Raw genomic sequence first — 15,285 nt, 5'->3', positions numbered from 1 at the left:
TTCAGGAAACAGGAAAAGCTAAGGTAGGTTATTTCTGCAGACAAGCAGCAGCATCAAAGACACTGCAGCAGCCACTATGGGCACACAGCCATATGCAGTGACCTTAAATTAAATCAGTCATGTCTGCTAACTAATGCTATAGCTAGCTTGTCTGCTCAAGGTATGTCAAAACTTGCATTTCTGTAATCCAGTTTATTATTCACATTTTCCCCTAAACTTGACAATTTAAAGATACTTGTTAAGTCATAGCTCAGCTAAGAAAAAAAAAAAAAAAATCTACCTCCAGAGCCACCAAGAGGTTAATTTTTTAATTTAACATGCAAATTTAGAAAAGCAACCTGCACTAGAATACAAGTAGTAAATATAATTAACAAGTGTCGCTTGGGCAAATTTTAACACAAATCAGCAGGAAAAAAATACACTGGAAGTATTAAATTTCATACTTCAAGAAATAACAGGATCAAGTATCAAAGGACAATTGCAACACAAAATGTACAAGTATTTCATTTTAAAAGTGGATTCCTTGCACAAGGCCATTTTTGCCCATTTAATCCTTCTTTGTTCGTTTGGCCTTTGCAATGTTCTCCTGGCGTTTCTGTTTCTTCTTCAGCTCTCGTTCCCGGGCCTCAATCATTTTTGCAAGCTTCCATGACAGCGCTGCACTAATTACAAACAGTGGCGTGAGAGCCAGGATCACAGTTGTGAGAAAGCCGTAGGGGTCCTTGGCAGCCCACTCCACGATGTACTCAGCCCAAGCCTTAATATCAAACATCTTTTCTGTTTTCCTATTGAGAAAACCTGTAGAATATTTTAAAAAAATAATTTCTGAGTACTCATCAAAATAAAAGCACACATACTCAAGAACAAAACACAAGAAATTCCACCTTCACATGGGGAAGAACAACTTTACATTGAGGGTGGCTCAGCACTACAAAAGCTACCCAGGGAAGTCATGGAGATATGCAAAGCTCACATTGACAGGTTCCTGTGACACCTGATCGAGGTGACCCTGCCTTGGCAGTGGGGTTGGACTGGATGATCTCCAGAGGTCCCTTTCAACCCTACCGATTTTGTCATACCAAGTACCATTTTAATATAAGTTGTCCTTGTTCACTATCAAAGGGCAAGATCATTTTTGCTAGAAGTTAAAAGCAGTGCATAGTATGTGAAAGTGTAATACAAAGCATTGATCCTAAGTTAAAGTTCAGCGCTTATAGAATAATTAGGCGTTGAATCCAACAGAGCTGCAAATGCTACCAAGACTGTATTGCTAAATGGGAAAAAAAGTGCGGTTTGTGGTTCTCTGAAGTGAAAGAAAGGCCAGCCTGGTTGGTTTATCTCTCTATAGGTTTCACCAGGCAGGCGAGGGAGCCCCGGCAGGGCTTTGGGTACTGAACTGGCGGCAGTGGGGCAGCCAACACCCCCGCAGCGGTGCCGGCCCCGGCGCGCCTCCCTCCGAGCTTCCCGCCCCCGCCTCGGCCGGCACCGCCTCACCTGCGGCCCCGGGCACCCTCCGGGCCTGCCGAGCGGCGAAAGGGCGAGCCGAGCTCCCTGCGGAGAGAACACACGGGCGGGCCGTGAGAGGACGGCGATGTCCCCCCGCCGCCGGCGCCCCCCGCCCGAGCCGTGCTCCTGGGGCCGCCCCCCGCCCGCCGCTGCCCCGCGGTACCGCGGCCCTGGAGGGCTCCGGGATTCCGAGCGGAAACAGGAAGGAGGTGCCTGCCCCGCCCAGCCCGATCGGGCGGGAGCGGCGAGCAGAGCCCGCCCGCCGCGGGGCTGGAGCGGCCCCGCCGCGCCCCATCCGCGCCGCCTCTGCCCGGGCCCCGCCCGCAGCCAGCGCGGGGCGGGCGCCGCTGCCCGCCGGGAGCCGCGCGGTGGGGAGTGGGAGGGCTCGTCGCTCCATTAAGAGAAAGCTGTAAGCCGGGAAGAAGGAGTTTCCGAGGTACCCGGATGGGTCGTTCACGTTCTGCTATAGCCTCTGGAAACTGGAATGCGGCTCGCAGCAGAGCTAGGAGCCCCGTGGTGTCTCCGTGCGCTCGCCCGTGTTGGGGCCGCTCGGCGCGAGGAACGATCGGGAGCAGACCGCGGGTACCTTGCCAGTACCTCGGCAAGTTGCCACCTGTATGTCCTGGTCCTTTTGGGACTGCTGACCCGCTCCGGTGGGGGCACCGTGGCTCTTCTCGGGGCCACATGGCCGTGCTGGAGCGCTGGCTGTTGCACTGCTCCCCAGTGGACTGACCTCAGCAAAAATACTCAGCTGATCGCCGTTTATTCTGAGCCTTTCATCTGCTCATACTGAAAAATCAATACCAAAAAAAAATCCTGTTTTGCCTTTGTATGTTGTACCAAGCCTTCTCCGTTTGCACAGACACGCGTATGTGAATAAAAACTTAGTTATGTTTCCAGTGCAAAGAAAAGTGTAGATTAGGATATTAAGTTAATACATGAGAGGATCTTGCAATCACTCAAATTGTATTAAGCAGTTCAGGGTCAATTCTCTGTACTATACCAGCAAATGCCATCACAGCAATCTGCTTTCATATATCTTTATGTGAATATTTATATTATTGCAAGGGCAGAATGCAAGGGCAGAAAACAGGCAAATAACATTTTGCTAAAGCGTTTCTGACAAGACAATTGGCTAATAATCTAGATTGCTTTAGTTTCAGTATGTGGAATGCAATTTTTTGCTATGTGGAAAATTGCATTATTTGTGTGTTTTTATTAAAAACCTGTCTGTTGTGTTCAGCCTCTTGTAATATCTTTTGAGAACAGGACAGGACAGGACAGGACAGGTTAGGACAGGACAGGACAGGACAGGACAGGACAGGATAGGATAGGATAGGATAGGATAGGATAGGATAGGATAGGATAGGATAGGATAGGATAGGATAGGATAGGATAGGATAGGATAGGATAGGATAGGATAGGATAGGATAGGATAGGATAGTTCTTTTGAAAGGTACCTAAAACTGTTACCTGGTACAAGTGCCTGGCCGCTTCAGGGCCAAGCAAAAGGTACAGCACGTTGTTAAGAATTGCACCCTGAGGAACACCGCTGGCAGCTGGTCACCAGCCAGATGCAGCCCCCGTCGCTGCACCCCACTGAGCTCTGCGCTTCAGTCAGGTCTTCACCCAGCACACTGGGTGAACCCACTGTTGGACAATATGTTCAGAAGGCTGCTGTGAGGGACAGCAACAGAAGGCTTAATCCAAACTTAAGAATTCTTAATCCTTTCTAAATCCAGGAAAACTACATCCATGTCCTTCCCTTCAACCACTAGGCAGGTAACCTTGTCAAACAGTACTTTCCTGCTGTGAAACTTTGTTGACTCTGCCTGATAATTGCATTATTCTTCAAGTGCTTTTCAACTGCAGCCAGTGTGATCTTCTCCATGTTTTTTCCAGGTACTGAAATTGTACCAAGAAGTCTTCCTAGATCTTCCCTCATGCCCTTTTTGTAAATTGAAATAATGATGGCTAGCTTCCAGTCCAGGACCCCCAAAGACTCCAAGATCTTTGGGAGCTATCTGTACATACGTCTCTGTACTTGTGTTACTCCGCCATTTATGTGAGCATTAAAACTCTTAGAGTAAGTTATGGGTTTGTTCTGTAGTTTGTAAATCTTGGTAGAATATAACAATATCAATTTATTGGATCCTAGGTACTGTTTCTGAGATGTTGTATCTAATGGTATCACGATAAGAAGATTTTGCATGTTGTATAGCTAAGTAAAAAGTAGGTGGGTATTATATAAGTATATCCTATTTCTGCTAAAATTGTGTATTCAGCTAGAGGGGACACAGTTGCATTTCTGATGCTTGAATGTCAAATTCAGATACATTTTCCAAAATAAGCACTGACTTAGTCAGCAGCTATATACAAGCTTTTTTAATATAACCACTGCAAAATTAATTTCTCGTTCCTGTCTTTCACATAATAGAAATTGTCTGATCTGTCTGCCTTTCAGTTTTTTCTCTGCCTTATAGTTTTAAAAAGGAAAAGTACCTGATTCATTGTGGCAGGGAAGAAAGAAAAGGAAGGAATTTTAAATTCGCTTTTCCTAGAAAACAGATCTTGCATAATTACTTTTTCTGCTCTCCTCCTCCTCCTAACAGTTTGTGAAGCTATTCACTGGTTATATTGGCAAAGTAGTAGAAGTCTTGTACGTAATGATTTTGCTCCTTTTAAGATCTGTGAAAGCCAGCCCAGACTACCACGTTGAATGAAAGCTGCAGTGCATCTTTAATAGGAATGAGGAGGTGGGGAATACTGCTAGATGGGGAGGCTTCATTTGTGGCTTGCACTTTATGAAATTCAGAACAATTCAACCACGAGGCTGTGGTAGATCAGGATACTTGTTTTGGTTTTCTGAATTCATCAGCTGTTGTACTTTAGGTAGTCAAAGAGAGAACAGAAATTTCAGAATTAACTACAACTTGCACAAAACAACACAACCCTTAGTACATCATTAGAGTGCTTTAAAAGACCATATTAAGCATGTTTTATGTTAACCGTGGTTTTGTTACTAAAGTGCTATTTTGCAAATCTGCACTTTCTTTTACATCTAATATAGAGTTCCTTTAAATGACCCTGTTCTGTTATTTATAGTTATGTATATGCCTGTGTGTATTTTGAAACAGTCATTAATTTTATAACTCTCAGGGAAGGATCCACTGATCAAAAATCACAGTGAGGGAGTGGGCAGAGAAATGGAAGCAGCACTCCAAAAATCCAGAAATAATAAAATAAGATACAATGCTGGGAATGCAATACAGGCATGGAAAGTGGGAGAGTTATTTGCATGAAAGCAAAGCTTTTGACACACCAACAGTAACTGAAGGGTCTGTGAAGTGTTTGGCTGTGTGTGGTGAAGACAAGCTTTGAGTAAATGTATTCATTTCACTCAGATGTGTTGACATGTATCAGTAGTCCAGAATCTTTCTGTATAAGGAAACTGCTAAATATTTCCCTCAGTGTAATCTCTAGCTACCCTTCTCTCATTTGTACCCTTCTCTCATTTGTACAGTCTGAGGATAAACTAGTTCCTTGAAGCTAGGGGTTTTATCTCCAATGAATTCTCCAGTAATCCTTATGTGTACTTACTGATGTGCTGGGCAAGGTGTAGTCCACTTGCTGAATATCTCTGTTTCTAGAAGAGCTAATTGGAATTCTTGTGCCATTGCACAATGGTGGGGGTTTTTAGGAGTTTTGTAAAGTAAAAAGACTGTTTATTTTTTCTCCACCCTGTTGAATAGCTAAGCTGTGAAAGCTTTATTGGAAGTTTTTTGACCATGTATTCACAGTACGTGCCAGCCAATAAACATTCTGTTTTTTACAATTGTACTTAAGCCAACAAAACTCCTTTGCAGCACTTGGGATTAAGGATTCTTTTTCTGCTACAAACCTTTAAGAACTTTAGTGTTTCATGTTGAAGTGGATTTGCAGTCTATCTTTATTCTGTAAATTGCATGATCAACCCCAAATATTTGTAGTTTGGCTGTCATTCCCTACAGTTAGGTCTGAGTATCCAAGACAAAAGTGTAAAAATCATGATTAATACTGCTGATGTACTAAATTACTTCAAACAACCCTTATAAATTGTTCTACTCCTATATATATTCAAGGATGGGACATGTTGGGACAGTGCAAGACTCAAAAATAAATATGCTGCATTCTTTTATATCTTAAGAAGGTAATAGAACATAGAAGTAAATTTGCCTAATATTTGATTAAAGAATGATCAAATGCTCCTGTACTCTAGGTGGACTCATTAATGTAATAGCATTGTTTTTACTCCTGTTGTAATGAATAATATAACTGAAGAACTGAAGTGTATCGTGCCTTACTCTAGTTTCATATGTTCTTATTGAAGGTGTTATTGTAGTTCAAAAAGGAAAAAGAATTATCCAACACAGAAAAATGAGCTATTCAAATGGTAGGGATCTGTATTATCTTATGGTCATGACTGATGCAAGTATTAACTGACTTCTAGAATTGTGGATTATATTAAAGGGAAGGAGAAGAAAAAAAATCATTATCAATACAGCTTTATAAATCCTCAGATCTTTTCCCAGAGGTAGTTTAGTGTAGCAGGTCAGATAAGAAATGGGAATCACAAGAAAATATAGCAGCTGTGACATTAGGCCTGATTTGGAAAATTTTAGCCATCTCCACAAGTCTCATCTCCATTTCAACAAAGTTGAAAAGCACTGGAGAAAGACTGGTAGGTCTGAACAATAATTCAGGCCCTCCACAATGCAAGTCTTTCTCTGAAGCTGCCTGGTTATGCTCACAGACAATGGAGGGCCCTAAGGATTGAGGATTAAACACCTTAGTGAAATGCCAAATTGAAGTGCAAGGAATACAAACCAAACAGTGTATCTTCCACTGAATCAACTCCATGTATAGTAGGTGCTAATATTTATTCACCTTCTTAAAATACTTTGAGGTTCTTGAATAAAAGAAACACTGTTAGCATGACTATTAGTTGAACTTCTAGGATTCAGGTTTTCCTTGATTTTGTAGAAGCGTAAGTTTAACAAGCAATTTATGTCTGTTACAAAGCTATGTGCAAGTAAGGGTTTTAAATACAACTTTTTCAAGTTCAGGGAGTAGGGTTTCACTTCTAAAACTTCTTCTTATGTTTTTACCCTATTCCTGTTTATAGATATTGGTATTTCTAGTGTGCAGCTGGACATCTCAAAACTGTGTACAGCTGAGTTAATTTTTGTGGGTTCTCAGCAGACAAGACAAAATTGAGAAGAGTAATTGACATTTAAGTCTTAAATGACATCCTGTTTTAACTTGACTGACATACACTCTAAGCTAAAACACCTAGAGCGTACATAAGTCCTTTGCATGTTCTGAGAACTGGAGAACAAGAAGCCACACTTCTGTGTAATCACCACATTTAATCATAGGAAAGCTGAGCACAGTTATTGTTTTCATATTTTCTTTCCAAGAGCAGTAAGAAGTAACAATATTTATTCATTGAGTGTTACAGCTGCTTTCTGCAGGTCACACTGTCCTTAACTGGAGTTGAAAAAATGTCCCAGAGTAGTGTCTGCAACAACCTCTGTGGTGGTGTGATTTTGTATTAAACTTGTGTTTGTCCCCTGTTCCCTTCCCTAATCCCTCCTCTTCGCAGTTGTCAATTTTCCCAAGCCCATCCCTAACCTCCTCCCTTCCAAGTTATCAATCCTCCCCATCCCTGCCCCTTTTTCCCAGAACTCTCCCTGCCAATCCTCCCTGTCCCAACCCCTCCTTCCAGAGTGTTCCCTCTCTATTTTTTATACTCGACGCCCTAATTGTTACTTTGTGTTATTCCACTCCCCTATTTCCTCTGACATGTTTACAATAGTTTAGTCCCACCTTTGACCTCTCCCCAGCGTTAGCCTCATTGGTTAATGTTCCTACACCCCTCCTCCTGAGTTACTGTATAAAAACTTCTGTTCACACCTCCACCCCCCAGCTTGGTCTTTAGTCTTTGGTTTTACTTTTGTCTACCTAATAAACTCATCCAGCCTTTACCGCAAAGACCCGTGTCATCATTATCTGTCCCTGTGCCGGACCAGCAATTACTGGGAATTGCAGAGCTCACAAGGGGACGGTCACGCCCCTGCTTTTGCTGCCCAGCACGCCCCCGACGGCGCGCTGCAACAAACCTCTTTTCTTGAATCATCATGATCTGCATATTTTGTAAGAATGAGTTCCTGATACTTCAGTAATAATTGTATTGTTTATTGTTTCAATACTTTGAAGTGTTCATTACATAGTCAGGGTACATCTCACAGCTCTTCTAGTGTCTTTGCTAAATTCAAGTTCAAATAATACATTTTCCTCAACAAAATTCCTTTTCATACCTCCAGTGGTTTTGATTTTCTTTTTTCAGGACACCAGGTATTCTAGTGTAAAAGTGAAGTTGGAGACTGTCATAATACGACACACTTTAATGAGTTAGGACTTCTGTAATAGTAAGGCACCCTAATTCTAATAACTTATTCCTTTTTGGGCAACTAGACCTTATGGTATATTTTTCCTGTGTGTTTTATCCTGTGTCATTTTCTATCTGAACATGGGAAAATCTTTTTTTGTTTCTTTGCTTATGTGTGTTTATAAAGTTTGAACTTTTTATAAAGTATTGTGATCTCTCTGCTGCTGAAAGACACTTTATAAATCTTCAGTATTGATAATGATGGACCATTTCAAAATTAAGTTAATTTAGAAAAGTAGTATATGCATCAGTCACAGATCTGAAAGACAGCCAGCATTGTTGCTGCTTCCTGCTCTATCTTATATGGCAAGAAACTGTTGTCAGTGGAAGTGGGAGTCTGTACCTTGTGTGAATTCTTAGCTCTATGAAATGGAATGCTTTAACAGTCTGTAGCATTATGTGTACATCCCTCTTGCCTTCTTCTTGTTAGCAAAGGAGTCTTTAGCAAAACAAAAAGAAAATTCCAGTATGTTCCCTTACTTAGTTTTCATGCTAAAATTAAAACACCTAAAGCTAGAAGCTTTTCAGCTCATTCTTAGCAAAGAAGAATGATTAAACCTAAAGAAACATCCCCACAATTAGAATATCTAAACATCAGCTAATCTTGATGCTGATTTTGTTATCTGAAGTACCTCAACCTGAGGATCACATGTTTAAATTGTACTGCATGCTCAAAAGATAATCAGAAAAGTAATTCCACTATTATGGAATTTGTACTCATTTATTTCTTCTTCAGATTATAGGAAATAGTGTTCTTACTAGAGCCTTCACAGCTGAGAAATCTCATGGACATAAATTTACTTTCATCATAACAGTGGGGGTCAATTTTGCAAATGTAAAAATGTATGTTCTTGAAATTGAATTGTTCATGACACACTTACCATTTTGGCTAGGTGTCAGCTTGTCTCTCTTTGCCAATACCAGGTCCAGTCCTAAGTTTCAAATATATGAAATATACTTTTAGAATAGCATCACTAAGAAAAAACAACCAGCTAAACTTGTATAACTTAGACTGTCACCAAATACAGTAGTATACATCTGATTTGTTTAGAACGAGCCTGATAGATTAGCTTACAAAGCTCAGACAGCCAAAAGCTGCTGTCAGGATGTTTTACACTGCAACAAAATCAGGTGCTTTTCCCTCAATTGTTTCTCCATTCTAAGGCATAGAAGAGAAGTAGATTCAAATGCTCATCTGATTCCCTTGGTAGCAGAAATTCTATGTAAGAGGTCAGGTATACTTTTAAAGGTAGAGGTGTTTCTTTCTGTGCTCATTCTTTTTAAGAGCTCTACCTGCAGAACCAGCATGGGGATTTATTCTGAACCCTCCAAAGGATCCCTGCTGTACTGAGCAGGAAACAGTAAGGGCAGGCCAGTTTGAGAGCAGGCAAGCCAGGCGTGGAGGTAGGCAGGACACTGGCATGGGTGCAGTCCCACAGTGCCTGAGCATGAAGAGCAAAGCAGGTCTAGTAATGGCATCAAGGCTCAGGTCGCAGACCAGACCACCAGGCAAGCCTGTAGGAATGAGGCAGTCCAAGACCAAGACAAAATATGAAGTGATCAGATCAGGATCAGAGCCAAGAGGCTGGAAGGTGGAAGACCAAGTACAAGTAGAGACTGAGGGCAAGAGCCTGAGCTTACAAGCTGCTCTACAGCAAAAGTGGACAGAACCCCACCACCTACAGCTTTTTCTCACACCACTCTTTCTAGGCACACCTCTGATTCAAGGTCACAGAGCTGCATGAAGCCAGTGGTGAGCTTGAGCCTTTGACAGCTAAATCATAGAATCAGAGAAACATGGAATATCTCCAGTTGGAAGGAAGCTTGCAGGATCATCAAGCCCAATTCTCTGCTCCTTGGAAGTGTGCTTAAAACTTAACCTAATTATGACTAAAATTATCATCCATGTGCTCCTTGAACTCTGGTAGGCTTTTTGTCATCATCATTTCCCTGGGGAGTCTGTTCGAGTGACTGGCCACCCTCTCAGTGAAGAACCATTTCATAAAGTCCCATCTGAACTTTTCCTTAATGCAGCTTGGTTCCAATTCCTTGTGTCTTATTGCTGGGACCAGAGAGAGGAGATCAGGACTATCCCCTCCCCTGCTCTCCTAGAGGAAGTTGTAGTCTGCAAGGAGGTCACACCTCACCTTTATCTTCTCCAAGCCAAAGAAGCCAAGTGAACTTAGCTGCTGCTCCAAAGTTTTATCCTCAGGATCTTTCACCATCATGGCCACTGTTCTCTGTACATACTCTAATGGTTTGGTGTTCTTCATATATTGAGGTGTGCAAAACTTTGAACATGGTTCCTGGAGAAGAGATGCATTTGGGGCCCTAATAAATCTCAATATTCCAAGATCCAATAGAGATCTATTTAATTTCAGTTGCCTTCCTTTGATGTCTAGAGAAAGAAATTAAGATCCACAGCTGTGGTTTTGGCCATGGTAAGGTGAACTGCTCTGCCTGTAGCCAGAACCAAACTGCATGTAGACTAGGTGGCCACAGGGGACTTAATCTGCTACATGTTTAGTGAATATTCTGTTAAATTGAAACTAGTGCTCCTAGTGGCAACAATGCCTGTTGATGGTGGCACTTAAAGAAAATTTTTGTCTCCTATACATAGTTTTTATTTCCAATTAAAAAACATACTTTTTTTGCTGTTGCTTTTATAACAGTCTTATTCAATATTATGTTACGTTGTGTAAAGATCCTCCAGATTAAGAGACAGGACTCTTTTGTGAGTCTGATTCACTTTATTTCCCAACAATGATGTCTTTCATCTACCTTGAATCATGAGGTAGGTGTTCATGTTCTGTGTCACACCTGTCCAAGTTGTTTGTTCTGTTATTTTACGCACTGTATAATGTTTACTGGAGAAAGCCAAGGGCTATGACATCCTTTTTGTATGGAAGTGTTTCCTAATGTGTTTGAAGGCTGTGATTCAGCCCAGCCTTTTATGTCATGTGGATACTGAATTATTGCTCTCACATTTCAAGACTCTCTCAGCCTAATATGACACAATGTTCTTGATTCTGAGATTTGTCAGTAAACTGTGATTAACAAAGAAACACCTGCATGACTAGAACTATTTTTGCATTCCAAGTTTTGCTTAATTTCTGTCCTTAAATTTTATGCTTTTTTCTCCAATTTGCTTCTGAAAGGGAAGCCTTTTCTTCCCTGCTGCCATCAGGCATGCATTATAGGAGGCAATGTTTTTTCTCCAAGGAGAGTTTTCACTTCATCAAAAATATCAAGGAAATATTCCAAAAACCAGAAGGCACAATTTTTCCTGCTCTGATTTAAAAGCTCTTTTCACATTAGTCACAGTTCTTTTCAAGGCAGGGAGAGGCATGGCTCCTACTTTTCATTCTTAAAACATTTTTAACCAATCAAGAATATTTACACTCAGTCCTGAAGTTTTAACTTCTCTGTGCTCATTGTGTTTATTTAATTGCTGAAACATTTCAATAGGAAATTTTTCTCTCTCTGTTTTGGAAGAGTGAACAGAAAGATATGTGAATTCTGGTGATACCCACAAACTGCTCCAAGCCGAGGAAAGATCAGACCTTAGACATCTTGGTCAGATGAAGTAAATTCATCACTCCTAGTCCAATTCTGCCTTGCCCATGTTGGTGTTGTATTTCCTATTGACTTGATTGGAATGAGAGTCAAATACAAAAAAATGACATTGAGAAGCATGATGCAAAAGATATACTCATAAAATCATTGTTTCCATCAGTCTAGGAGGCAGGTATTGAATTGTTGGGCTTTTTTGGGAGCTGCATCTTCATTTTACACCACTGGAGAACTTGCAGAAAAAAAGAAGTCGAAGGCAGAGGAGAGGGCTATGTGAATTGCTTAGAGATTATTGCTGAATTTCATGTTGGGTGAATGCTTTACAAAATGCCTGTGCCTCAGGAAGACAAAAAATTAAAACAGACGCACATAATCAAGACAGGTAAAACATGTAGGAGGACTTTTTCCTTCCACAGTGCTTTCCTCAAAAAGTACAAAATAGTTGTGTCCCAATCCCCTGTATCAGGGATTCAGATAAGATCCCTTAATGCTGGCAGTGGCTGACCAGTGAGGAGATATTCTCAGAAAATATTTTCTTCCTTTAACATGCTGGTGGTGCCAGAGAAGTATAAAACATCTTGTAAGTGAGGATTGGGATGCCGCAGTGGTGGGTTTGTTGATTCCTTCATAGGAAATGGCTATATTAATAGTCCCATAAATCATAGGTAGAAAAAAAAATGTGTAAGTTAAATATCACCACTTTGCCGCCATGTGGCAGAACTTGGGATTCAAGAAGTTACTTTATATTGGCCCTTTGGAGAGAAATCAGCAATCCTTCCTAAGAGGTGCTGATAAGTCACACACAATCAAATCTGATTTTTTTCAGAAATCTTCAGTCCTGATTCCAGTATAGCAACTTTTAAAAGACTCTGACTTTCAATCAACTATAGGCTGTGCAAAAGTCTATTGAAAAAAATCTGTTAAAAACAAAAAATACATTGAAAGCAACATAATAAATGCAAATGTAACAAGGTAGTGATTTCATGAAATGGTATAAGTTTAGTGTTCACTTGAAACTAATCTCTTATTATCTGTCCTTTTGTTTTTTTGAAAAGCCGGCCAGTTCAGTACTGTGGTCAGTAAGTAGGAAAAGCACATGATGTCTTAACATTTACCTTCTGCATTAGAGTGCATCACTTCATTCACCATCTCAGAGACATTTTCTTGTAAGCAGGTTGCACTTTGATCTTGGTTGCAAATCTCAAATAATTGGCGTTCTATACAGAAACTTTTTTTACTGCATCTTAGTCAGGAGTTCTCCCATGGCCCCACTTCTTTTCTAACTGGGGATGTCTGTAGTAAGAATGCTATAAAAGTGTATGTGCTGGTGTGTTATTAAAGATCTAATTTTAGTAATGTTCAAACTAGGAAATGTCAAACTTATTTTCAGAGATATCTCTTCTGTCATTTTTCATTTTTACACCCTAATAGTCTATTGAATTGCATAATACCAAAACTTCAGATACCGAGATGTAGCATACCACAGTCAAAACTGAACTGCACTGTTGTCTGTAATAAGCCAGGCAAATATATAACTATATGCATATATGTTCATATATAATATATGCATATATGTATATAAACAGAATAGTGTTCTATCATACTGTATTTGGGGATGTGTATTGTATGATCATGCAATATGAAAGAACAGTTAATACCAATGTCTACCACTTCTATTTTAAAGACACTTGGAATTATCCTATGTGAACACCAGAGGGAATTCATTTAATGTCTATGCAGAAAGTGGTAAAATAAGAGGAAATTTAATTCTATAAGCACAATTCTCAGTTAGACCAAAACTTATTTAAGAGGCACCTAGTCCTATCTGCATTTATATCTTCTTTAATGCCTTGGCATTTTGTTTGCATTATGTAAAGGAGCCAAAATGTGGATACATCTGTCTTTGTAGCTAGTATTACTGCACTTACATTAAAGGATTTTATTGTTTTAATTTTGGTTTGGAGGAGAAAATTGTATATAATTGTTTATTACTTGTTTGGTTAACATTTAGAATATAAATACAATGCACTAAATTACCTCACAGGCTGCTGAAACTAGATACAGCTCAAACCACTTCAGCTTCCAGACCACTTCAGTATTACTTTAGCATTATTGTCTGAATCTTTCTCAGTTATGATTTGTGATATTTGAGAATGTTGTCCTAGTTGACCATAAGTCACTCAAACATTGCGTGTAACTTTTTCTCATTACACAAAAAAAAGAACAGTGGGCTGCTTTCTTGGTATAGTCTACATTCATTTTTATTTATTGATTTGATTTCTGCAACACCAATATGATTTTGTAGTGTATAAGGATATACTAGTGCTTCTCTAAATCACTCATGCACCTTTTAGTTACACAGTTTAGTGCTTTTAGTGGTAATAGTTTAGAGAAGCTGCCAGAAACCAGACAGAGCAGCAGCATGCCTCTAGCTATATCTTGCATATTTGTGTATTATTTAGTAAGTGTGTTTATTTGGTATATTTGGTACAATGATACTGTGTCGTTTCTTCATACTGTCTTCATTGTGGAACAAGTAAAAGGCGTACAGTGCCCCACAGGTCTAAGCACCTGTCAGCATCTAGCCTGGTGAAAGCTCTTGAGGCTTCAGTGCATACTTCAGTTCATCAGATTTTCCTGTTTTTGATGCTACTATTGACATCTTCACCCACAAAAAACAAAGGCACTCTGGGGACCAGTGTTATGAAACCCCACCTATGTTGTTCTTTGTTATTTCCAGCCCTTCCCTCTCTCAGGCCTCATCCTCTTTGAACATTAAGAGAAGAGGATCTATGTAGCATGCCTGCAATGTTTCTAAATCCAGGGGGAATCAGATCCCAGAGCTTAGGGCCTCACTTGAGGAGTACTCTCTTATTCCTGAACTCCCAAGTAGTTTGGGAAGTATCAGATTCGGGATTCTGCTTTTGGGCCACATCTATCTAACACATATCTAGTGATGACATACAAGAAATATAAAAAAGGAAATAAAGGATATGTAATTCTTTTTTCTCAGTATTGCTTAACATCCCTAATTCTGAAGGTCAGAAAACTTTTCAAACAGAACTACATCTTCACAGAGAATATATATATATATATATATATATATATATATAAAATAAAATGTTTTCTGCTTATTAAATACATTAAATATGTTTGGATATTTGAGAATTCTAAGTGAAATAGAAGTCAGACTATGAAGTGTCCATCTGAGAGAGATCATGATTTTTCCTATTATTTGATTGAGATTTATTCTTCCTAGAACACATGATGCAGTGATAAGGGCCAAGTGTTTGCCCTGTACTTTGGTCCAATACTGAAGATGTGTGCAGAGACTGTGGCAGACACAATCTCCGTTGTGGACTTGATTGAAATATCTAATTTCTTACGCCTTGCAGCCTTTCCTAAGAGTTAGAATGAGAACCTGGAATTTCCATTTATTTCAGAAACTTTCTTCTGAAACAAACAATTACATTAGTTCAGGGCAGTTACACTTTGCCTAAAGCAGGAATTGAGATGAATATGTTTTGGGACAGTTTTTATTTAGATTAATTTTTAGGAAGCATATGGTATTTTATATTTTATGTTTTTATTAGCTGTGTATTCCTCCATATGAAGGACCCTGCTAACAGAGAGTCAAAGTATTTCTATTGTAAAATCCTTGGTGCAAGCTAAAAGGTTGCCTTTCCTAGGTTAGATTTCCACAAGATTTTTACCAA

At 39.9% G+C, this 15,285-nt stretch overlaps 1 protein-coding gene across 2 annotated transcripts in view; it reads right to left on the bottom strand.

Moving 5' to 3' along the window:
• Window positions 1–293: 293 nt before the first annotated feature.
• Window positions 294–15,285, bottom strand: part of SMIM15 (small integral membrane protein 15) — a 77,814-nt gene continuing 62,822 nt past the window's right edge. Inside the window, exons 1-3 of one of the 2 annotated variants that reach the window (XM_054002965.1) lie at window positions 1,670–1,753; window positions 1,495–1,551; window positions 294–798 (exon numbers count right to left, since the gene is read on the bottom strand). In XM_054002965.1, coding sequence (XP_053858940.1) covers window positions 548–772 — 225 coding nt within the window. In that variant the 5' untranslated portion in view covers window positions 773–798; window positions 1,495–1,551; window positions 1,670–1,753 and the 3' untranslated portion in view covers window positions 294–547. Of the gene's footprint in view, window positions 799–1,494; window positions 1,552–1,669; window positions 1,754–15,285 lie in introns of those variants that run through there. The other variant, XM_054002966.1, reaches the window with a different exon arrangement.

The sequence above is a fragment of the Vidua macroura genome, chromosome Z (genome assembly GCF_024509145.1).
Source record: "Vidua macroura isolate BioBank_ID:100142 chromosome Z, ASM2450914v1, whole genome shotgun sequence".
Taxonomy (NCBI): domain Eukaryota; kingdom Metazoa; phylum Chordata; class Aves; order Passeriformes; family Viduidae; genus Vidua; species Vidua macroura.
Note: the sequence above shows the minus strand (reverse complement) of the source record. Positions and strands in the feature narration are given on the sequence as shown.